The 26,086-nt window shown below is 39.8% G+C and overlaps 1 protein-coding gene across 1 annotated transcript in view; it reads left to right on the forward strand.

The window, feature by feature from the left end:
• MTTP (microsomal triglyceride transfer protein) overlaps positions 1–19,894 on the forward strand; it is a 57,624-nt gene extending 37,730 nt beyond the window's left edge. Inside the window, exons 12-19 of the mRNA XM_045880698.3 lie at positions 3,861–4,073; positions 5,575–5,786; positions 7,987–8,084; positions 8,214–8,335; positions 9,719–9,946; positions 14,428–14,552; positions 16,987–17,157; positions 18,651–19,894. Of these exons, the coding sequence (XP_045736654.2) occupies positions 3,861–4,073; positions 5,575–5,786; positions 7,987–8,084; positions 8,214–8,335; positions 9,719–9,946; positions 14,428–14,552; positions 16,987–17,157; positions 18,651–18,822 (1,341 nt within the window). The 3' untranslated portion in view covers positions 18,823–19,894. The remainder of the gene's footprint in view (positions 1–3,860; positions 4,074–5,574; positions 5,787–7,986; positions 8,085–8,213; positions 8,336–9,718; positions 9,947–14,427; positions 14,553–16,986; positions 17,158–18,650) is intronic.
• The last annotated feature ends 6,192 nt before the right edge of the window (positions 19,895–26,086 follow it).

The following is a 26,086-nucleotide window of genomic DNA, read 5'->3' on the forward strand; positions in this document are numbered from 1 at the left end:
CACTACATCAAAAACTAATGATGTACTATACAGTGGCTAACTGAACATAATAAAAAAATGCATCTTTGAAGATAATTAGTCACCAGATGGACTGCTATAAATGTTCACATTTGACTTTCAACTTTCTGCTGTGGAATATTCATCTACCTCTAGCCTACATCGAAGACATATGAATAGAAAGAAAATGATGTATTCTCAGCAAAAATTTAGGGTATCTGCTGGGCATAAAATACTTTTACTGCCCAAAAGGTACCTGCCATCCTATCGAGTGCTAAATTTTTTCAGCCTTACTAGCATGAAAGCTCTTGCCTGCCCCATGGCAGTCGGAACGGCAGCTAGACAAGTTTACTCACTGAGTACAAAGCCCCCTATCTCTTTCTTATTAGTTTTTTGTCACATTTTGACCTCCTTGCATCCTAATTGTGTTTTTCCCCAAATTTGTATTTGAAAAAATTCAAACCTACAGAAAAGTTGTAAGAATAGCATAATTCTATGACCATCTGTGTACCCTTCACCTAGATTTGCCAATTTTTAACATCTTGCATATTTCCAGTATCTCACTCTGTTTTATCTCATTTTATTTGTATTTTGATTGAACCATGTGAGAGAGGGTTGCAGACATCTGGCATTTTACCGCTAAGTGCTTTTACTTATTACGTAAGTGCTATTGCATCTAGGCCCTTACGATGGACAAAATACATATATCTATACTTATTATATGGTGAGTTCATACTGCTATCTTTAATTCCAGCCCAATGCAACAAGCTTCTTTCTCTCCTTTCATTCCATACGTTTATCTTGCTTCTCCTACAGTGAGAACCTTGGTGCTCAAGAACATCAGTATATTGATTTCATTTGCTCAGTCTTAAAACACACACACAATAGTTTTGGAATTGCTACACCAGTGTTGCTACAAAAGTCAGACTAAATGAACTTTAAGACTTCATCACAGCTTTTTTTGTTTTTAGAATATGGTTCACTAAGTGTGTACAGAATTCTATATTCAGAAGTCTCTTGCATCAAGTCTTTGTTTTTCTCTTCTGTTTAATTATGTTAGCGGTTTGATACACGCTTATGTTTGTTTGTTTCTGTTTGAATTCAATTTTGGCAATTTTCCATCCTTGTTGATTTAATTTTACTTCTTGCATATGTGAAATATTAACATGGTTCAAAAGGCAAAACTACATTTTAAAGGCATTCTCAAAGGGGTCCTGTTCCCTTTCCTAGCCCTTCAACCCATTCTTGCCTGCCTCCTCCATGTACCCATTGTCATTAGTTTTTGCTTTTTCCTTCCTGTGTTTCTTTTTGCAACAGTAAGCAGATGTACACACACATTTTTCTTTTTTTTTCTTTCACAAAATACAGCATTCTATATATACTCTTTTGTAGCTTATTTTTTCCACTTAACAATATACCCTGGAAATCACCCCATACCATTCTCAGAGATCTTCCTCATTCCTTTTTGTAACTGCCTAATACTTCACTATGTCTATGGACCAATGCATTCAGCATCTCCCGCATATGGTCATGAGCTAGTTTCTACTATTTTGCTATTACAAGTCATGCTGAGATGAATGATCTTAGGCATATTTTTTCTTATTGTTAGAGATGTAGCATCAGGGCTGGGGGTGCTGGAACAAAATGTAGATATGTTAGCTTTTGCCAAATTACCTTCCTTAGGAATTGTATCACTTTATGCTTTCACCAATAATGCATGAGAATGCCTATTTCCCCATAGCCTCAATAGGAAAGTATGTTATCAAACTTTTTAATCTTTTTTGTACCTATTTTTTATTGTTATGTTAATCACCATACATTACATCATTAGTTTTTGATGTAGTGTTCCATGATTCATTGTTTGTGCATAACACCCAGTGCTCCATGCAGAACGTGCCCTTTTTAATACCCATTTCCAGGCTAACCCATCCTCCCACCCCCCTCCCCTCTAGAACCCTCAGTTTGTTTTTCAGAGTCTATCATCTCTCATGGTTCATCTCCCCCTCCGATTTCCCCCTTTTCATTCTTCCCCTTCTTTTTTTTTTTTTTCTTAACATATATTGCATTATTTGTTTCAGAGGTACAGATCTGTGATTCAACAGTCTTGCACAATTCACAGTGCTCACCATAGCACATACCCTCGCCAGTGTCCATCACACAGCCACCCCATCCCTCCCACCCCACCCCCCACTCCAGCAACCCTCGGTTTGTTTCCTGATACATCATTAGTTTTTGATGTAGTGTTCCATGATTCATTGTTTGTGCATGACACCCAATGCTCCATGCAGAACGTGCCCTCTTTAATACCCATCACCAGGCTAACCCATCCTCCCACCCCCCTCCCCTCTAGAACCCTCAGTTTGTTTTTCAGAGTCCATTGTCTCTCATGGTTCATCTCCCCCTCCGATTTCCTCCCCTTCATTCTTCCCCTCCTTCTATCTTTTTTTTTCTTAACATATATTGCATTATTTATTTCAGAGGTACAGATCTGTGATTCAACAGTCTTGCACAATTCACAGCGCTCACCATAGCACATACCCTCCCCAATGTCTATCACCCAGCCAACCCATCCCTCCCACCCCACTCCCCACTCCAGCAACCCTCAGTTTGTTTCCTGAGATTAAGAATTCCTCATATCAGTGAGGTCATATGATACATGTCTTTCTCTGATTGACTTATTTAGCTCAGCATAACACCCTCCAGTTCCATCCACATCGTTGATATTCGGGAAGATAGATGGCGGGGGAGGGGGCCTCCATCAAACTTTTTAATCTTTTAATCAATCTGATAGTTGAAAATTAGCATTTCTCTGAGTACACATGAAATTTAGTATCTTTCCTTCTATTTGGGGACCTTTTATATCTTCCCCCACCCCCATCTCCCTCTCTCTCTCTATCCCCTACTGTATGTGTGTATGTGTGTCCGTGTACCTGCTGCCTAATTTCAGAATTTGCAAATCCTATAGTTGAATTAGACCTTAGGAATCTTTAAAGATGAAGCTGAAGCCCCTAAAACATATGTATTCGGGGGCGCCTGGGTGGCTCAGTTGGTTAAGCGACCGCCTTCGGCTCAGGTCATGATCCTGGAGTCCCAGGATCGAGTCCCACATCGGGCTCCTTGCTCAGCGAGGAGTCTGCTTCTCCCTCTGACCCTCCCCCCCCATGCTCTCTCTCTCATTCTCTCTCTCTCAAATAAATTAAAAAAACAAAACAAAACAAAACAAAACATATGTATTCGGGAGGATAGATGGCGGGGGAGGGGGCCTCCATCAAACTTTTTAATCTTTTAATCAATCTGGCTATTTTTTCCCAGTTGTTTGTCTCAGGTGAGTTGTTTAACTCCTCTACACTTGAGAACAAGGCCAGCATTTGGGGGAAATAAAAAAAGCAGAGGGAAATAGAATTGAAAGAACTGTTTATAAATGCCTAGTACAGAAACCCCACCCCCATACCCCATACTTTCACCAAACTATTACTTAAGAAAAAGCGTGTGGCATCACTTAGGTGCCATCTAATTGTTCCTTTAGAAATTCAATGAACAGTCAGTTTTATGAATAATCAATCACAAAAGAATTTTAAAAATGACTTTATACATTCAGAATGTGTTCAAAAGTAGATATGTCAATTATTAATTGTACTCATTCCTTCTTAAGAATATGTTAACGTATGCATTTAAAAAAAAAACACAACACCTTTATCAAGTATACTTGTTCATTTTCATTGTGTGTCTCAGTCAGGCAACCAGTACAAAACTTTCTAAAATTTTGGGTTGTTTTCTTGGACCCAAGAGTGAAGCCAGTCTTGTCCAAGCCTTATTTAATGTATGATTATACATATGTCTGAGGTAGTACATGAATTTTTTAGGCAGTGGTGGAAGCCAAGAAGTTAATCCTGGGAGAACTTGAAAGACCAGAGAAAAAAGAGGACACCATGATGTACCTCTTGGCTCTGAAGAATGCACTGCTTCCTGAAGGCATCCCACTCCTTCTGAAGTATGCAGAGGCAGGGGAAGGGCCTGTCAGCCATCTTGCCACCACCACGCTCCAGAGATACGATGTCCGTTTCATAACTGATGAGGTAAATTCCCCAAGAGTATTTGCAACATTCACAGAAGGAAAAGAAGCGTGTCTAAACTTGAGTCAAATGCAAAGTTCTCTGAAGTCAGCCTTTTTTCCCCCCCCCAAACTATCTCTCTTTCCTGTTTAGAAATAACTCTTAAATTGAATTTAAGGCTATTCTGAAGCAGCCTCGCATTTTGAATAGATAATGTCCTATATCCTGAAGCATAAATATTGAAGCACATCCTCTTATTTTAAGAAACAAATTCTTTCCAGAAATACCTTTACTTCCATAAGTTTTAAAATACTGTTAAATGTTTCCACACTGAAATATCCTGGCTTAAGAATTTCTGTGTTGGTTCCTATAGCTGCATTTTCAGGAAGCCATCTAAATTAAGCTTTGGTTAGAACAGAAAAGTTTTTAAACTTCAAGATAAGCTGCCTGCTGAGAATGATATTTCCAGTTTGCAGCTGAGCACCTTCCCACTACTTTTTTTGTGTGTGTGTCAAAGTTGGTAGGCTGCAAAGCATGATGGCTAGAGTCATGGGCTTTTGAGACAGAGACCTACCTATAAATTCTGGCTATTTTTTCCCAGTTGTTTGTCTCAGGTGAGTTGTTTAACTCCTCTACACTTGAGAACAAGGCCAGCATTTGGGGGAAATAAAAAAAGCAGAGGGAAATGGAATTGAAAGAACTGTTTATAAATGCCTAGTACAGAAACCCCACCCCCATACCACATATTTTTAGACAATGCTAGTAACCAACAAAATTATTTGTTGCCACAGAAGCCATTATTTTAGCAGATTTTCTTTGGTGTTAATGTTTTGTTAAGAAAAGAGTTCCCTAATGTAACTTGTGGACTTTGGGTGACAAGGGTGTGTCAGTATAGGTTTGTCAGATGTAACAGATGTACCACTGTGGGCAGGATGCTGATGGGGGTGGGGGATGTTCCATGTGTGTTGGGCAGGGGGGAGACTAGAGGCAAGAGGTATATAGGAACCCTCTGTACTTCCAGCTTAGTTTGCTGTGAGCCTAAAAGTGCCCTGAAAAATGAAGTTTATTAATTTTTTAAAAAAGGATAAGGGAGGATCCTGAGGGATTTCACTCTAAGGAAATATCAGTTAACATAGCCATAGCTCCCCAGTAGTATCTTTAAAAATCGGGTGACACCATGATATGCTGCAATAACAAATGAGCTTCAAAATCTCAGCTTATCAAAAGTTTGTTTCTCATTCATGCCATGCCTAATGAAGGTAAGGGAAAATGTGGCCCTAAGTTTACTACAGTAGTAGTAAAAAGAGAGGGAGAAGGCACACCAGCTCTTAACTGTCCAAGTCCAGAAGTCACCCACCGCAATTCTATTCATGGTCTGTTGGCTAGGACTGTGGCCCCAACCTAACTGCAAAGAACCCTGGGAAATGTAAGAGCACATGCATATTTTTAAGAGCACTAACTATTCCTATCACAATATCAACGTAAAAAATCTAGATGTGCCCTAAGTTTGAACATCTCTGAACAGGTGAAGAAGACTTTGAACAGGATATACCACCAGAATCGTAAAGTTCATGAAAAGACTGTACGCACTACTGCAGCCACCATCATTTTAAATAACAATCCGTCCTACATGGAAGTAAAAAACATTCTGCTCTCTATTGGGGATCTTCCCAAAGAAATGAATAAATACATGCTCGCTGTTGTTCAAGACATCCTACGTTTTGAAATGCCTGCAAGGTATGATGGAGTGCACCTGTCTCTCTGTTTATCTAAGAAAACTTACTTGTTCAAGCTTATTTGTACATTGGTGTAGTACACATGTGGCTAATAATAATGGCGTGGTCATTATGCTAGGTTATGTTACATAAAACCAGAGTTGGCCAAGTTTCCTCCAAGAACTATTTAGCAGTCCAAATAAGACAACTTTACTTTGGCACTATGATTTGAAACCTGGGGTATGCTTTTTACTTAGATCTCCTGATCAGTCTGGTAAGTATATATTGCCAAACGTTTGTAATGTTTTAAAACACAACTACATTTTTAAAAGGACTATTTTTATCAATAGCACAACAATGTGATATAAGTTCTCACCAAATGGTCTTTCATGTTAACTTTCCAAAGGTTAGTGATCTAACATTGAAGACTCATCTATCACAGATCAAATGAATCTACCATTTAAGTTAAAAACCTCAGGCATGGCTCTCATTTTGGGACTATGCAATGTATGGGGAGTGGGATCAGCAGACTTCATCCCTTTCAGTAACTCTTACTGGATTCCTCTTCCTTCCAGTACCCAGGTCTCTTCTTCCAAATTCACTGATGTCTCCCTTCAAAGTGGTGCTTCCCCAGAGCTCTCTGCACTTCCTCATTGAAATGAGAGGGCTGGAAAAGAAATTTCCATTTCCCCTGAGTTACTTGCACAGCAGGATCCCTAGGAAAGATCAAATTTGAGCATTTTCAGTTGAAAAGGAAAACAGACATGGGGGAGGTTGGAAAATAGATAAAGACAAAGGAAAAAATTTTTAAAGGCAATAAAAGAAAGGGGTGTGGGAGGAGTAGGTAGAAGGGAGAAAAGAGCAGGACAGATAAGGAGGAAGAAGGAGCAGATGAGTGAGGGAGGAAGAAGCAAAGTCTGTCTGTAGCCATGTATTCCAAGTGGAATGGATTTGACTTCGATTTCTTTGTTTGCTTTTATGGGACTGTGGAGGAGATCCTGGGTGGGTTTACTGCCCTTGTCTTGTGAACCTAGTGATGCAGGGGACAGTAAAAGAGGACACAATGGGGTAGAGAGCAGCCAGGGAAAGGGGAGCAAGCCGTCACAACACTGCCAGGCAGATTCTCAGGACCAGAATGGTTAGAGTTGGAAAGGACATTACAGGCCACTTCGCTTGGTATCTCTCTCCAGTGTGGAATCTGCTCACCTAGCAGGTGGTGTCCAGTCTTTGCTTGCACCTGTCCAGTGGCAGGGGGCTTGCCTCCTCTGAGGGAACTTGTGTCATTATTCAGAGACTATCACCAGTACTTCTTAATGTAACTGAAAGTTTCCTATTGGCCCTATTTGCCCCAATCCCTGGAGCAAAGCAGAGCAGGTCTAATCATTCATCCAAATGCAGGCCCTTTGAATATTTGAAGACAGCCATCATGATCTCCTCATTCCTTCTTCTCCAGGCTAATATCTTATAATATTGGGGGACCTATAGGGTTACTATTCCCTCCCTCAATAATTTTCTACCTCAGATCTAGATCCAGATTTCTTTAGTTGCTTATTTTGATATTTTTTGTGATAGTACCATAATTTTGTTATTACTGATATGATTAGTGTTAAGTAGTCGGGATCAGAAAGATCTCAGCACTCCTTAGATAGTAGACAAGATAGTGGCATAGGGTAAGGTTTAAGACTTACTTTAGAGGAGATAATCATTCATTTGTGGGTTTTACTGAGATGTCTCTTTAATTGAAAACTCCGTATGTAGAAAAAATTCCTGGAAATGAACTGTGACATGTCATCAGCCACTGATAAGGTTAGAGAGCATAGGAAAATATTTAAAGAAATATTGAGCAAACCAACTCCCCCATCCAGTTTGGTACAGCTTTCCTTGAAAGTATATACTATTTAACAATAGAACCATGATGATTCATAGAACATGTGTTTTCCACTCCTGAGGTGTGTCCATCAGTTGGCTTAAGCCATGCGTAGCTGGGCGTCCTTGCCTTGCTGTCATTTTGAGACCAACCTGAATTTCAAATATCTGAGGAATGAAGGGGAAAGCCCTAATGCTAATGCTGGCACTCCAGCTGGCACCTCCCCGGTCTTGGAGTGGCATGAGGAAAATTTGGCCCCCTCTTTTTTCCACTGAGGATTTGTTTTTTTTCCAAATCTGACTTAGGAAGCGACCATTACAATGAATGTGCAGCTTTTTCCTTTTCTGTGTTGCAGCAAAATGGTCCGTCGAGTTCTGAAGGAAATGGTTGCTCATAATTATGACCGTTTCTCCAAGAGTGGATCCTCTTCTGCCTATACTGGCTACATAGAACGTATGTCACCCAAAAAGGGATTCTCCCTCTCTGCCCTTCTCCAAGTTGGTATTGCTGGAACTGTTACTAAATTACAGGGGTTTGGGTGTTTTACTGTTTTGTTGTTGTTGTTGTTGTTGTTGTGATTAGGTGCTCCCCACTCAGCATCTACTTACAGCCTGGACATTCTTTACTCTGGTTCTGGCATTCTAAGGAGAAGTAACCTGAACATTTTTCAGTACATTGGGAAAGCTCATCTTCACAGTAGCCAGGTAATTCATTTTCCATTAGTTTTGCTTAATAAAGTATGTAAAAAATTAGTCCAAAGTAGAATAATAGATATTCTGGTGGTAACACTATAGAATGCATAAGTTATTGGTGGCTCCTGTTTTAAGTAGCTTGCGATTCCATCATCCGCGGGAGTCTGTATGGTTTATAATTCCAGAGAGAGTTTCAAGTATGAACTTGAAACCTAAGTAATTTGATTTACTAGACTTGCCAAATATCTGTTTGTCATTTCAAAGGCAAACCTATTCACAAAATTGAAATTGTGCTAATATTTTTCACTTATGTTTCAAAAAATATTATATTTTTATTCATAGATATATTCCTTAAAGTTCCACGTATCTAACTCTGGCATGTATTTTCCTTCTCTGGGTGTTTCTATGAAGAAGTTGATTCCCCATAATAAAAACTTTGACTCTCTAAAGAGTCTATGTTTTTCAGTACCACCAAGAGGAAAAAGAATAAAGTGTAGGCGTCTGACAACTGGCTGAATTCCATCTCTTTAGTTTTATTCAAAATTTGGTTACAATCTGTAAAGGCTTCCTAATTATAAACTATACTTTCTTTTTAGTTTTTATGCATATCAAATTATAACCTTCTCAATAAGCTCATTTAAGCATTAAAATTGATCCAGTACTACACAAACTTGAGTTCTTATCCATATTATATTACTATACCCTTTGATGAGACTCTAGTTAGAATACTATGTCCTTCTGTCCTGAGGAATCACCATCTGTTTGCTGATAGGCACTTGGAAATGCCAGACATCCAGTGGTTATGGGGCTGGGTATGGGGAACAGAGAATATATAGGATTCTTATGTATGGGAGAGATCTTGATGTGAGCCTCTATCATCTTTTCTTTCAGCTTGAGAGAGAAGTTTGGCAGGAAAGGTGTGAGTCATGGCTTAGAGTGTTCCACACCCCCTCGTAGGAGCAGCCTTACCGCTACTGTCCCAACATTTCTCCATCTCCTGTTAGGAGCTCTGCAGGACAGCTGGTCTATTATATATGACAGTCCTGGAGGGACTAAGAGTCTTGAGGATGACACCATAAAATGGAAAGCCCATGGCCTTGGTAGACAGAAGGGGTTTGAGTTCTGCCTCTGCCATTTGAGATTTTTGGTTTTTGGTTATCTACATCTACAAAAGGGATAAAAGGTTGCAAGGATTAAATGAAGAAAACGAATTCACCTTATGCTCAGGCATAGAGTTGGGTTTTTGTTTTTGTTTTGTTTTTATTTGCCTAGCTGCTGCAGCTGTCTGAATTTCTGACCCTTAGGAAAGTTCTAGCCACAGCTCAGAAGCCTCCCCATCACTTATAGAACAGGCAGGGAGCTGATGTCAGCACTGTTATTTCCATTTTTCCCCAGGTGGTCATTGAAGCCCAAGGACTGGAGGCCTTGATTGCAGCTACTCCCGATGAGGGAGAAGAGAACCTTGACTCCTACGCTGGCATGTCAGCCATCCTCTTTGATGTTCAGCTCAGACCAGTCACTTTTTTCAATGGATACAGTGATTTGATGTCCAAAATGCTGTCAGCATCTGGTGACCCTGTCAGTGTGGTGAAGGGACTCATTCTGCTGATAGATCATTCCCAGGTAATCCGTTTCTTCTGCAACTATTTGTTTAATCCCTAATGTGTTCCAGGCACATTTGAAATGGGTGGAACCTCAGAGGACAAGGTTCCACCCATCTAGGAGTTCACATTCTAAGCACTCACCCTCTTGGTATTGCTGCCCTTCCTCCTTTTCCCCTTTGTTATTAGGAAGCAGACTTTTCTTTCACCTTTGTTAGCTGATGAAAACACATCCTCACTGTTGAGGCAAAAGAGAAAATAGTCAATATAATATGAATACAGTAATGTCATATATATTTCAATAAAACCGAAAGAAAAAAAAGAGAAAATACTAATGCTAACAGAAACAAGAAATTATGGAGAAAATAACCTAAGCCCTTTTGTTTTTGATCAAAACTGTGTCTTATGGATATCCCTAGCTGCAAGGAAAACTGGTAAGTGTAGTTTTTCAAAGGGCACCTTGTCATTCTGAACTAGCCTATGTTGTAGTTAAAATGAATGAAGAGAAGGACAAGCAGCAGTACCTGTCATATCCCTTAATCCTCAAGGTCACATATGAAAAAACAGGTCTCAAATTATATCAGAATTTTGCATTGCACATATCCATTACAGTATTAACTCTGAGGAGATGAATTCTTTTTTTGAGAGAGAGAGCGTGTACATGCATGTGGCGTGGGGGAGGGCCAAAGGGAGAGGGAGAGAATCCTAAGCAGGCTCCAGCATACACAGCATGGAGCCCGACACGGGGCTTGATCTCACGACCATGAGATCATGACCTGAGCTGAAATTAAGAGTTGGGCGCTTAACCGACTGAGCCATCCAGGCACCCCGAAGGGGAGATGAATTCTTAATGAAAAAATCTCTGAAGCAGGCATAAGAGTGCTGAGGAAGTGATCTACATTTTAAGACACAGGAATCATGACGGTTCCAATCCCATCTGTGTGTGCTCAGCTACCTATCAACAATCTCTGATGGTCAGAATTAGGCTGTAAAACTTGATGAAAACACAGTAATCTAGATCAGGCTCAGCAGACTTTTTATGTAAAGGGCAGAAAGCAAATATTTTAGACTTTGTGGACCATATGGTCTCTATTGCAATTACTCAGCTCTGCCACTATAGGGTGAAAACAGCCCTCAGCAATATATTAACAAATGAGTGTGGCAGTGCTCCAACAAAACTGTATTTACAAAACCAGCAAGTGGGCCAGATCAGCCTGCAGGCCATAGTTTGCCAACTCCTGATCTAGATGATCTTGTAAAGTTCTTCTGTTCATTGAGAGAAGTCACCTAAGGTGTATTCTAAGGCAAAGATCATCCCGTGGCTATTAAAACATAACCCAATGTCTGTGTATTTCCTATTGGAGTACTTGGCAGATTAGGGGTTACTATACAAATAAGCTGTTTGACGCTCCCTGGTTCTGCAGAGCAATCCAGTAATGCCGTCCCGGCTTCAGAGGCACATACCACTCTAGGTCAAGTGCTGACATTGAAGGAAATTTTGGCAGTGGATAGGCTGTCACAGCCACCAGGGCAGATGGAATTACTCTGTGCTTACTCTCCCTCTCTCTTTTCGGCTAACTGGATTACTCTTCAGAGAAGGATGTCTGGTAAAGTCAGCTTAATAGGGAGATCCTCTTTATCCAGCAAAGAACATATTTTCCTGAATGGAAACAATGGGATAATTTGTCAAAGTATCAGTGTTTGAACTAAGAGACACCTTTGAGACCAAAGGTCCAAGATCAAGGGGTCACACTAGCTACAAATGTAAAGTATCTTGTTCCTGTAGCTCATAGGCAATAATTTAAATAAATATGCATTCTGGGTCAAACAAGGACATAAGCCTATGATCTTTATTATGATATTTCTCAGAACACTAGGAGACAAAATAGAGTTATGATTTTGTAATAGCCATGTGTGGTAATAGAAAAGTATCCTCCCTAGAGATAGTCTGGGTATTCATTCTGTCTCCCATGTATGGCTAGCAGGCCTGGGTTCCTTTTTTTTTTTTTTTTTTAAAGATTTTATTTTATTTATTTATTTGAGACAGAGAATGAGAGAGAGAGAGCACATGAGAGGGGGGAGGGTCAGAGGCAGAAGCAGGCTCCCTGCCGAGCAGGGAGCCCGATGCGGGACTCGATCCCGGGACTCCAGGATCATGACCTGAGCCGAAGGCAGTCGCTTAACCAACTGAGCCACCCAGGCGCCCCAAGCCTGGGTTCCTTTTAAATCTTCAGATATAGTGCTTACCATGGAAGATTAGTAGGGGAATTAAATGAGATACCAAATGTAGAGCTTCGGGGCCACAGTAGGTCCTCAGAACTGTTAGTTCCACTTACTTGGTACCCTTAAAAATGAGAACCACTGCACTATGTGGTTTAGTCCCTTTCACAAAAAAAGAGTAGTGTGTCCCTCTACAGGGTTCAGTGCTCTGTCCTTCAATGGGAGCTCAGGAAAATTCCTCTGTGACTACACCTAAGAGTTCTTCCATGGTCCCTTTGCATGAGAGAAATGGAATCTTCCCAGAGAGCCAAGGCACTCCTTAAAACCCAGACTGCAATGGAAATGCTCTCTCCCCACAAAAGGCACATTGTCTAAAATCTGTGAAATATTCTTTTCCATGGCACTTGGTGTGTTTTGATCTACCTAACGTATGGCCAGTGGGAAAGCCAAACTCCACATCAAAGACTTTTTTTGATTGGGTGGACTAACAAGATTATAGTTTTCAAACTGGGAGAGAGGAGAAGATCCAAAGAAAGAAATGCTTTTTTTGTTATTTTTTTAGAGAGGGAGAGAGAGAGAGAGAGAGTGCATGTGCACGTGTGAGCACATAGGTGGGGGTAGAGGGGCAGAGGGAGAGGGAGAGAAAGAATCTTAAACAGGCTCCATGCTCAGCATGGAGCTCAATCTCATGACCCTGAGATCATGATCTGAGCTGAAATCAAGAGTCAGATCCTTGGGGGTGCCTGAGTGGCTCTGTCAGATGGGCGTCTGCCTTCAGCTCAGGTCATGGTCCCAGGGTCCTGGGATCGAGCCCCACGTCGGGCTCCCTGCTCAGCGGGAAGTCTGCTTTTCCCTCTCCCTCTACCTGCCACTCCCCCTGCTTGTACACTCACTCTCTGTCAAATAAATAAAAATTTTTAATAAAAATCTTAAAAAAAAAGAGTTGGTGAGCGCTGTGAAGTGTGCAAGACTGTTGAATCACAGACCTGTACCTCTGAAACAAATAATACATTATATGTTTAAAAAAAAGAAGAAGAAGAAGATAGCAGGAGGGGAAGAATGAAGGGGGGGAAATCGGAGGGGGAGACGAACCATGAGAGACTCTGGACTCTGAGAAACAAACTGAGGGTTCTAGAGGGGAGGGGGTGGGGGGATGGGTTGGCCTGGTGTTGGGTATTAAGGAGGGCACGTTCTGCATGGAGCACTGGGTGTTATACGCAGACAATGAATCATGGAACACTACATCAAAAACTAATGATGTAATGTATGGTGATTAACATAACATAATAAAAAAATAAAATAAAAAAATAAAAATAAAAAGAGGAGTGAGAATCAAAAAAAAAAAAAAAAAAAAGAAACCTATGTCATCTCTACCATCTCTCCCTCCACAAAACTTAAAATATATAATCAGCCACCCCCCACACCTGCAGCTGCAGCTCTTTCTACCAACGGGTCCTGTCCCTGTGCTATAATAAAATCACCCTTTTGGATAATTTGTGTTCCTTAAATATTAGTTATGATGCATGAGACAACCTTGCATCCTACCACAACCACATTTAGTTCTAGAGTAAATGTAGCTGTACATATTCTTAAGGTTTTCTCCTAATGTGTCCTGAGTTCTATGTTAAGAACCTCACACTTTCATCCAAGTGTCTTTAGAATAAAAGTAGCTTCATGCCACAATGAGACTTTTTTGGTATACCTGGTTGTAAATCAAGGCCTTTAACTGAGATTTCTTGCCATGTTTTTCAGAAAGTGGAGAGAATTCAGAGAGATCAATATGATCCTTTCTAGAAAGCAAAATCGTGGCATTTATAGTTGGGGAAAGCATGGCTTGTTTGGTCTGAGTAGGGCAGTTACATAAGGAAGTTAGTCATGCTGCCAGTTACCATGAACCTAAGATCTTTGGATATCAAAATTAAGGATACTGAGCCTTTTTTTCTCTAGAGCCATTATCTTTTCCAACACTGTTCCCAGGCAATGTGATTGCAATCCAGCTGAAGAACTTTTCAGCCAACATCACCCCAGCTAATGTCCTCAGAAAATGCAAGACTTAAAGGCTAACTACTGACAAACCCATTGACTAAATACTTTAGCGAATCAACAGTCTACTTCCAGTGATCAAGATTAGGACAATGTGTTTCCAAGCCTAGAGAAAGACTCCAACATTAGCACAACTCAAATGTTATTATCTATAGCAGGAGGCTGAACATGACTTTGGAAAGGGGTTGACTAAATTTGCTTATTGTTATTATTACTATTATTAAATATTTTTGCTTCTAGGAGCTTCAGTTGCAATCTGGACTAAAGGCGAATATGGATGTCCAGGGTGGTCTAGCTATTGACATTTCAGGTGCAATGGAGTTTAGCCTGTGGTATCGTGAGTCTAAAACCCGGGTGAAAAATCGGTAAGCATATGTATAATATTCTATGCAATGAACTGCAGAGATATGCTTCTGGAATTGTTTAGCTCTCTGACTTTTCAAAATCTATGTTTTCTATTTGTAATTATTGAATCATAGAGTCGGAAGAAACCATGGGAAGTTATTCTCTCCATAGCTTCTCGTGAGCAGGCCAGTTATCTGATCAACTCAGCCAAGAATCGTCATGCTTTTAAAGACATCTATCCACAGCCAGCTGGTCCCGTGGATGAGAAGTTCATCTTCTCTTGGTATTCCACTTCAGTAATTGACAATGTTGTCAGAAAATATGACTCCAAAGTAAACTTTTTAGTTTATCCCTCTTGTTGGGATTTTTTTTTTTTTTTAAAGATTTTATCTGTCAGAGAAAAAGAGAGAGCAGAAGCAGGGGAAGCTGCAGGGAGAGGGTGAAGCAGGCTCCCCGCTGAGCAAGGAGCCCAATGCAGGCCTCAGTCCCAGGACCCTAAGATCATGACCTGAGCGGAAGGCAGCCACTTAACCGAGTGAGCCACCCAGGCGTCCCTCTTGTTGGGATTTTAAATCTTCACTCCTTGGCTATCTTCAGTGGAGAAAAATAAAAAGATGGTCACTTTTGTGCAGAATCAGTCTTAAATATTGAAAGTCCTTAAGTTTTTTCATTAGCATTCTTTTTTCTAAACAAAATGTTCTCAGCTCCTTTAGTTTTTCTAATGTACGTGTCGAATCAAATGGATGTGTTTTATTTTGAGCATAAGACAATGTTTCTGAACCAGTGTGATAATCAGAAGAATTATTCTTCTGTTTGTTGTGGAATCGAAGAAAAGGAAATGGAAGTGCAATTGATTTTTACCTTTTTTTGATATTTAAAGATATGGTGGGGCAGAAGTGAGATAGGAGTGATAAAATTAAAGTTTTGATTTCTATGAAACTGTGGATAAAGGAATTGAGAAATCAAAAGGCAGCACATTTTAATGTGAAAGGTGACCCACAGTGTTACTAAAAGGAACCAAAGAAGAGAAATGGAACAGGCCATCAGAGGGATCAGCAGTGTAATTTAGGGCTTCTGGGTGAATCCGTCTTCTTCTTTTTTAAAGTATTTTCTAGATAGAAGTTCCCCCAAATTAAATGGAATTGAATTCTTTGCAGAAAGAAATCAACAAGAGCCACACCCAAAATTATCTGGATTTTTATTTTTATTTATTTTTATTATTTTTTTAATTAACATATAATGTATTATTTGTTTCAGGGGTACAGGTCTGTGATTCATCAGTTTTACACAATTCACAGTGCTGACTATAGCACATACCCTCCCCAGTGTCCATCACCCTGCCACCCCATCCCTCCCACCCCCCTCCACTCCAGCAACTCTCAGTTTTTTCCTGAGATTAAGAGTCTCTAATTATCTGGATTTTAAAAAAGGACACAGTATCCCTAAGAATCTACCAGTATCCACACTGTAGCCAATCTATCTTTAATTTTTCATTTGTTCATTTAAAAAATATCTCTTAAGCCTTTGTTGAGTGTAAGATATTAGAAGGTATGGTAAGGGATTCAGGGACTTACATGAAACCACCTCTGACCTACTTTTGCACCGACAACAACAACAGCGGGGACTTTAATTTGCACAGCCAACTTTGATAGTATCCTTCTATCAGAAAAGCCTGGGCACAGAACTTTGTTTTAATTGGGGAAGTAATTTCCCACAGTTTCATTTAAAGTCTACAATTAAATTAGAGTGATCCTAGAGGTAAGCCTTCTACTGGGATTGTTTATCCTCCTCCTCATCATCCAAGCCACGTTCCCTCATCAACGCAATCTGCCTACCCAATTCTCTAGGCAACTATCGGGGAACCCACCATATTTGTCCTTCCTGGGGCAATGCATTGTACACGCCCCACTGTAGGAATAGTTTTTGGTGACACAATATTTTTTCAAATATCTTGGCAACCATAGACTTATGTCTCTGGGGACCCTTTGGAGAAAGTAATGAAATGGAATAGAAAAAGCTCCAAAGAACTCCACAGAGAGATAGTTACTAAGAAAATTGTTATGAACGGCAGCTGTCTTTGTGAGTTTAGGCTTTGTTTTAAGCTAGCTCAGGTATTTCTGACTTCCTGAAAGGATCAGGTTCCAGGCACGTTTTCCCCTTGGCCCTTGGTATGCCCATATCACGTAGTAGTACCTGCTAGACACTTCATTCCCACATCTGGAATTGAAGGCCATGGGTGGGCGCAGGGGAAGGGCAGGCTTCACTGCCTCATCACGGGGACTAACCAGGCCCTGATTCCCAGCAGAACTCTGAGCACGTTTAGGTCACATAGTAGTCTTTTACATGGTTCCTTCCAGTTGTGAGTTCAGACCCTGTGAAATTAGAGCTATTGGTCTAGATCAGTTAAATGTGATATTAACAAGGTTTTTTTTTTTTTTTGGCCTAAATCTTTAGGGTGGCTCTGGCAATAATTGGCAGCATCACCGTGGACTCCTCTTTTGTGAAAGCTGGCCTGGAAATCAGTGCAGAAACAGAAGCAGGCCTGGAGTTTATCTCCACGGTGCAATTTTCTCAGTACCCATTCTTGGTTTGCATGCAGATGGACAAGGATGGAGTTCCGTTCAGGTAAGACGCAGTGCTCATGGAATGTTCCTGGGCAGTCCCCAGTTCACCAGAAACTTACGCCCAGTTTTGAGCATTTAGTTTTCAAAATGGTAAAAATACAGTGAAATGTAAATTCCCTTTAAATAAATAAAAGAATAAATGATAAGGCTTAAAAAAAGTCAGTTTCTAGGATACCAAGAAAATATGAGGACTAGTTCATTTGATTCTGGGGATAATACTGTATTCTAGTCCAGAAATAATTTATGAAGGTAACAAAGGGATTTGATTTACCCTAAGAGTTGCCATGTAGTTTCAGCAAAAATAGTGGACATATACTATCAGCTAACTTCACAACTGTCTCCTAGACCGAAGATTCAAAACAAAACACCTGGCAATCAATTACCATGGTTTAAGAGCCGAAATTAATTCATAATTTTTAGGTAATCATACAACAGCAACTTGGTCTTGTTTAAGTTTTGGCTTAAGCTTGAGAGTTTGAGATTTTGAATTGAAAGAAAACATTTTCAGTAGAATTCTTAGTGTCTCAAATATCAAATATATGATCGTTCATGTAAGCTGCCTATCACTTCTTCTACCCTACAGCTTCTCATTGACACTGTGTCCTTTGAATCTTATAATGGTTATTTATAACAATACTATCACATGGAAGAAGAATGCTTTGGTTAGCATCGACTCTTCTGTTAGTTGTAGAGGTCTCCCTGACACATTATTAACCACGAAGGCAATTGGTATATTTAAAACAGCAAGCATATCTTACATCATCTCCTTTGATAAGTAGACCAGAGTTAAGCACCTTCTTTATTGTACTGACATTTCATGATTCATATGAGGAATGTATAAATGATATCAGTACAAATAGGAGTAGGTTATATTTTTACAGAATGAAAGATAGTGGATTATAATCAGAATATTAAGCTGTTTGTTAACTTATATTAACTTATGTTTAGAATAAACCTCCATTAATGAATTAAAAAAAAAATCAACCTTCCAGTGGTCAAAATGCAGTGACCACCAAGCCAGGCTCACGGCTAACTGGTTTCTTTCCACATTCCACTTGGCCCAGAGCTCTAGGAATGTTTGCCTGTCAGCCTTCTCAGCCTAAATCCAGTTGGACTTGCTAATTACTCAAAAGGGGAGTGCTCCCAAGGTGGGGCTCCCGGAATGAGGGATGGGAGACATAACAAGGCCTGCAAAGCTTAACAGCATCTCCAAAAAGCTGAGAGGAGTTTTGTCCTTCATTCTAGAAAAATGTGTGGCAGGACTCCTATATTCTAGGCATTCAAAGTATATCTGTTGCTGTAGAAATAAATGGGAAGAAAACAATGACCCCATTCATGGGAATGGAAGCTGGTAGTCTTTGGCACTCCCATCCTTTCTCAAATTGCTTTGAAACAGAAGCTTCAAGCGTACATGCAGTCAGTAGCTTGGCTCTGAGGGCTGTGGGGTCCCTTTAATATGTGTGTAATTTTGTTATTGTTGCTGTCATTATGCAGGCAATTTGAGACCAAGTATGAAAGGCTGTCCACAGGCAGAGGTTACGTCTCTCGGAGAAGAAAAGAAAGCCTCATAGCGGGATCTGAATTTCCGCTCCACCAAGAGAACTCTGACATGTGCAAGGTGGTGTTTGCCCCTGAGCCCGAGAGTAGTTCTGGCGGTTGGTTTTGAAGCTGATTGGTGAGGTTTCACTTGGATCTGTCTTCCGAGAAGGGATACGATGTGACATGCCTGTATACTTGCTCTCTGAGAGCACAGTGTTTACATATTTGCCTGTATTTAAGATTTTTGTAAAAAGCTCTGAAAAACCTCAAATGATTAAATTTGGGCCAATTCCGTATGCTACCAATAGTGTCATCTTGGGCCAACATATGTGACACTTCCAGCAACATTCCTGGTTTGGGGTCCTCTGTCAAATCCCATTTGGTACAGTGAGAAGAGTGTTGTTCTGAGAAGAAATAATTATCTGTAAAACACAAAACAAAACACAAGTACCCTCAGGAGAACCCAATTTTGTTTCAACGATTTTCAATCAGTGTGTAGGAAGCCCCCCATAGGACCTTATGCATGGCTTGTTTCTACCAAATATGTTGCCCAATCAGGAGGAAAAAAAGACCTCTTGGGGGGAAGGGATAAGACTTTTTAAAGACTTTTGTCACAGCTTCAAGAGTGGATATTTATCTCTTTTATCAGGAGTTTTACTAAGCATTGAGTTAGAAGGCACACGGAATTAAAACACAGCATCATCTTTCTGCTGACCGCAGGGTCAGGTTGCTAGAAGAAAGCCATTTTGCCCTCTGCCTTCTGCCCTGCAAGAATATTGGACTTAGCACATAAGAGTTAGAAATACGACACTGTCTTTCATAAGGGACATTTCATATGTTCATTATTTTTTCTTTCATTCAAGCGTTTTGTGGTAGATGTTCTAGTCTGTTTGGCTACAGTCTGTTCAAAAACCAGAATGGCCAAGAGAATTTAATACTGCTTTTAGAAACTGATGGATTTGGATTTCTAAAATATGAAATAAAGAAAAGATCATCTTTATTTGTACAAATTAAAAGAGCCATGTTAAATGTTTTCAAATGCCTATTAAACCAGATGTATGTGTTGATGGTGATAAACTCAAAACAGATAACAGGTGCTCCTTTGTCCATTAAGTACACACACACACACGCAATGGAAGTTTAGCTAGCCCACCACTGGTTGTAAATTTTAAGTGATGTGTGATGAAATAAATATATGGACATCCTATTGAGTTGTCTTTGTCTTCCATTACTTTGAACACCACATTTCTCTGTTTCTGCCACTTTCTGAGCTCAGCCACATACATGATTAGGCCTCTGCCACTCTATAGGACAGGCTGGATTCTCTAATAGGAGGTCAGAGCCCTGTGGAATATGAGCCACAGATTACCAGCAGTCAGAACCTCTTCAGTACCTGTAAACTTGAAAACGAGCTCTAATTCCAGTTTTCATAAGGCTCTGGGCTGGCACCTTTATTGTGATGTTACTGAGAAGAGAGGAATCAAAAACTGAAGGGGGGTGGATTGTAATGGGTGGTGGCATTGGCCTTGGAAGAAGCACTCTGTAAAGCTACTCATGCTACAGCAAAAGCAAGTTGACCTCAGGCACTAAGCCAAAGATGTCATGGGCCAAGGAACCTCAGCCGTGTGATGCTTAACACATCACAACTGCTTCTGTAAAATGCAAAATAGTAATTTACTCAAGAGCGATGAATGTGACATCCTGGACATTAGTATTATGCCACTTCCCAACAGCTTGTGTGCCTGGCCCAGTCAAACACGGCTACCCATTTGGAGGATGGATAGCACTTAGCAACTCTAACTTGCTCCAGAGAAACAAGAAACCTGAAGCATAGGACAAACACTGATTCCTTTCTGGATGAACAAGGTAGAAATCTAAGAGGGCTGGAGTGATTGTCCACGTTTTGAAATGACATCCTGGAGCCAGAAATATCACTATAAGCCTCTCTCGCCGTCTCTAATTCTGACCACTTCACTGTTTCAAACATCAGTGTCCAGACAGCTTTGTCCTCTGCAAAGGTGTCTGCCGGAGAAATGCACTGCCCTCGGACGTGAGTCCTCTGCCCTGTCAGCTTCCTCCTGCAAACCTGAAGGATTTAGCCTGGCTGCATTTCTTCTGTGAAGTGCCTACTACCATTCTCTGTGTCTATTAGATCTCTGCCCACGACAGTTTGCTCCCTGCCTCTCTGAACCTGACCGCCTTCAGAAATACCTTTAAAGCTAACACTTATTTAGTGCTTGTTATGTGGCAGGTATTTTAAACATCATATATATATTAAATTATTTAATTCTCACCATAACTATATTGAATAGGTAGCATTATTATTTCCATGTTATAGATCAGCTCTGTCCAATAGAACTATAAGACGAGCCACAGAAACAATTTTAAATTTCTAGTAGTGACTTTAAAAAAATAAGCAGAAACCAGTGGAATGAATTTTAATAATATATTTCGAATCCAATACATGCAAAGTATTATATCAACATGTAATAAATATGAAAAGTATTAATGGGATATTTTGGGGGGAGGATTGGATCTTTGGTGGTATATAATTTGCATACACTGTAATAACACATCTCAATTTAGATTAGCCACATTTCAAGTGTTCAATAGTCCTATATGGCCAGTGGTTACTGAATGGGATGGTACAATTATAGATGGAGAAACCGGGGCATAGAAGACATTTAATTTACCCCACAGAAGACATTTTCTCAGCTAGAAAGTGGTAAAACCAGGATTCAAATATAAGTGGTCTTTCCCAGGACCTGCTCTGTGAATTCACTATACTATATTTTCCAGATCATTTTGGTTTTTAAAAATTTGCTGCTAGAAGAATCCAGACAGTAGTTATGAAAATGGCCAACGTGGGACAGTAGTGATAAGGCTTTAAGCTGTATTACAAAATTCTAGAGCCAGTGCCCTTCATCTGTGGGTCTTGTGTCTCCTTCTCGGATAGTACCAGGAGTCCTTGTCCACTTAGAGACCTCTATTTTTATTCTTTGCCAAGTAACCCTTCCTCCATGAAGAGTATTACAGTTTTAGCTTTAAATTTAGGTATTTGATCCATTTTGAGTTAATTTGTGTATATTGTGCTTAGTAGGGGGTCCAAATTTGTTTCTTTGTATTTGGATATCCAGTTGTCCCAGCAGCATTTGTTGGAAGCTAATTCTTTCCCATTGAATTGTTTTAGCAGTTTAGCACTGCTTAAAATCGATCGACTATAAACGATCATTTCCAGATGTCAGTTTTATTCCATTAAACCATATGTCTGTCTTTATGCCAGTACCACACTGTCTTGATTACTATTGCTTTGTGGTAAGTTTTGAAATTGGGAAGTGTGAGTTCACCTACTTTGTTCTTTTTCAAGATTGTTTTGGCTTTTGTGAGTCCCTTGAGTTTCCATATGGATTTTAAGATCAGCTGGTCAATTTCTACAAAGCTAGCTAGGAATCTGATAGGGACTGTGTTGAACTTGTGTATCAGTTTTAGGAATATTGCCACTTTAATGTTAAATGCATGAACATGGGGCATCTTTCTACTTAAATCTTTAATTTCTTTCAACGGTGTTTTATAACTTTCAGGGTATAAGTTTTACACTTTTCTGTTAAATTTATCCCACATGTTTTATTCTTTTTGATGCCATTATAAATGAAATTGTTTTCAAATTTCAAATTACTCTCAGATCTGGGTTGTTCATTGCAAGTGTACATACATACAGTTGATTTTTATATATTGATCACGAATCCTGCAACCTTGCTGAACTTACTAATTTTGGTAGGTGCTTCGGACTTCTTATGTAAAAGATCATGCCATCTGTAAACAGAGATTATTTTACTTCTGCCTTTCCAATCTGAATTTCTTTAATTTCATTTTATGGCTAGATTGTCCTGGCTAGAATCTCCAGGACACTGCTGAATGGGAGTGGTAGGAGTAGTCATAGCCAGGATGACAGTGCTCATGAAGACGGTGATGGGGAGTAATAGCAGTGATTGATAGTCATGATCACAGAACATAAAACGGAAGGCTCACATCATTTGGGAATGGCTCTGGTTCTGTTTTCACTAAGTAATATAGTTGAAAATTCATAAAATCGTATTTGAAAGCTTAAAACATTTCAATAGTCTAAATGCCCTCCCTAAATACAGGGCGGGGGAGTAGAACTTGAGGTGTCTATCCTGGCATTAAGAATCTTCCAGATTCAGATCAACTGAAGCTTCACTACTCTTCATCGGTTTAGTAGTTAACTAAAAATCAGTGGGGGTGGCAGGGAGTGAGACAGGGAGGCCTGGTTTGGAATTCTAGTTCCACCACCTGCTGGTTGAATGATCTTGGGCATGTGACTCCATCGTCATCTCTAACATGGGTATGACAATCTCCATTTCACTGGGTTATTTTAAGTTGAGATAATGCATGTAAAGTACAGTGCCAAGCATAGAGTAGCATTTGATAAATGTTTTCTACTATCATTAATGCTGTTTTTAATATTAGAGATGTAGTGAGCAGTGTTCTTACTTATCAACAATCAGCTTTGGTCTTATTTATTAGCAAAGAGGTTCGTTGGCACTTTATTCTACCTTTACCTTGCAGCTAGTTGGAGAGCACAGTGGTCCTCTAACTCTTGGGGCTTAGTGCAGTATGGCTTGGATATCTAAACCTCTTGTATGCAGCAGTTTCAGCTTCCAGCGTGCAGGAAGGCGGGAAGCAGGGCAGTACAGCAGTGAGGGCGATATGGCTTAAGATACTCCTGCATACCTGCAATCTCACCTTTTCCACATGCTCCTGCTATATAAACCTCCCAGCCTCTCAGCTTCTTCATCTGTAAAATGAGCAGCCACTCATAGGTTGTTGTAAGGATGAAGTAAGGTAATGGGCTAGTGCCTGGCACGTAGCATGCACTTAGTAAGTATTCCTTAATATTAACTTTTAATACGTGGTCCTATAGAACTCCTGAATAAAGCAACATTTTGTAGTCTGACTCTATGGAGTGAATCTATTTTCTGAGCATCATGGATTTTAGGAAGATTACCAGGTTTGCTCATTTGCTTATCATGAAATCATTAGTTTCACATTATAAAAACTATTTTCATATTTTGTAACAATGTGACTTTCACCCACTTCTCCACATGCCCAAGTTGACTTCAGATTTCACTGGTTCTTTCCTTACCAAATTGCTTTGCTTTTGTTCTCTGTGACTGTGATAATTACCAAGAAGAAAGAGTAAGTATTTTCATGAGAAAGCATAGAATGAATCTAAAATTCAGCCATAAAATAAACAAGTTCCAGTAGAGTTCTTGGAGAAAATAGTAAGAGGACTCCACATCATAAAGGAAATGGACAGCATTTTGAGAGGGAAGAAAACACTGGGAAGAAGACTGAATCTCAGCTCAGTCCTCATCCTCCTTCAGGAACTTGAACACAATGTCCTGTGTCTCAACTTCTACCTATTCTTACTCACCACCCCCCTCACTATCAGGTTCTCTTTCTTTGTCAGGGACCCTGCAGGCACAGAGTCGCTGTGTGAAACGGATGGCACAATCAACCTGGGTAATTTGAGAAGAGCTCAATAAAGGTTATAAAGATAGGAGCAGGATGAAGGGAAGGCACAATGGATGGTGCAGAACGCTGAGGCTCGTAACAATAGGGAGCGTGAAAAGTCAAGGGAGAGAGTAATCACTGGAACCCAGAGAACATAAACTATATGGAGCTATGGCTTTGAATTAAGGAACACAAACAGCCCTCCCCCACATCCCCCAGAGGTAACGAGACACAAACACTGTGACCTCAGTTTCTTTCCTCCCTCTGATCTCCTGTCTGTGGTACCCCCTGGCTGAAACCAACCAGAAACCAGAGGCAAGATTGCCTATTGATCCAGACTAACTGGAATGGTGTTAACGGTAGAGAGGGGTTTGGAAGGGAAGAGGGAAAAAAATCCAGCCCAAGTTTACATGATAAGTCCTTCCATATAATTTATTAATCGATTTAATCAGCCATCTTATACAACATGGTGGGTCTATCAGGATCAAGAAATGTACTAGGTTTAAAAAAAAAAAAAGTAAAACAGGTTGCCTCACCTCAAGAAAATTGGTGAGGTAAGGGAATTAATACAGCTAAAAATAGTTTTAGCACAATGCTATAAATGTTGTGAAAGAAATGTGTTCAATATCTTCAGAGAACATAAAGGAGAGAAAGATAAGGACGTCAAGAAAGATCAAGGAGGTAAAATTTGAGCTGGGCCACATGATTTCTTTACCTCTATCCCAGCCACTAGTCAACCAGAATTGGCCTCTTCCCTTGGCTGTGTATCAGATTCCTTTACTATCCACGATATCTGAAACCCCAAAGTGAAGTGTGTCCTGTATACCTTTAGCTTGAGTGTGCAGATAAACAATTCTCACTCTCAGAGAACCTACTGTGTAACTGCATATTCTATTCGATGAAGTTATAAAGGAATACAAAAATTTAGATCAATAAAAAGTCCATCATTGGTGGTACATTAGTTCATCATTTACCTTCCATCATGGGATTACAGCTAATCTAGAATGAATTTGTAATCATTTGCTACCCTCCTATTAATAAAAGTTTAATTTATTCACAGTTGACTTGGAACATCACATAAAACCTGTAGGCTATTTTCATCCTTCTATTTTTACTAGAAAGATTCCTGCCATAATCTTCTAGGATTACATGTAAAAGTTTTTCTCTGTTGGCCATGTGTTTGTCTTCTTTGGAAAGATGTCTCTTCAGGTCCTCTGCCCATTTTTAAATTGGATTTTTGGGGTTTTTTGGTGTTGAGTTGTATAAGTTCTTTATATATTTTGGGTATTAACCCCTTTTTGGATATGTCATTTGCAAGTATCTTCTCCCGTTGAGTAGGTTGCCTTGTCATTTTGTTTATGGTTTCCTTCACCATGCAAATGAAAAGATGCTTAACATCACTAATCATCAGGGAAATGCAAATCAAAACCACAATGAGATATCACTTTACACCCATCAGAATGGTTTGAATAAAAGAGAAATAAGAAGTGTTGGTGAGGATGTGGAGAAAAAGGAACCCTCCTGCACTGTTGGTGGGAATGCAAATTGGTGTAGCCACTGTGGAAAACAGTATGGAGTTTCCTCAAAAAAATAAAAATATAATTACCATATGACCCAGTAATTCCACTACTGGGTATCTACCCAAGAAAATGAAAACACTAACTTAAAAAAATTCATACACCTCTATGTTTACTGTAGCATTATTTACAATAACCAAGGTATGGAAGCAACCCAAGTGTCCACGGATAGATGAATGGATAAAGGAGATGTGATATATATATATATATAATGGAATATTACTTGGCCATAAAAAAGAATCTTGCCATTTGCAACAACATGAGGGGACCAAGAGAGTA

Source organism: Mirounga angustirostris, unplaced genomic scaffold, assembly GCF_029215605.1.
Source record: "Mirounga angustirostris isolate CCGP_5_RB_7025 unplaced genomic scaffold, mMirAng1.0.hap1 SCAF_2, whole genome shotgun sequence".
Taxonomy (NCBI): Eukaryota; Metazoa; Chordata; class Mammalia; order Carnivora; family Phocidae; genus Mirounga; species Mirounga angustirostris.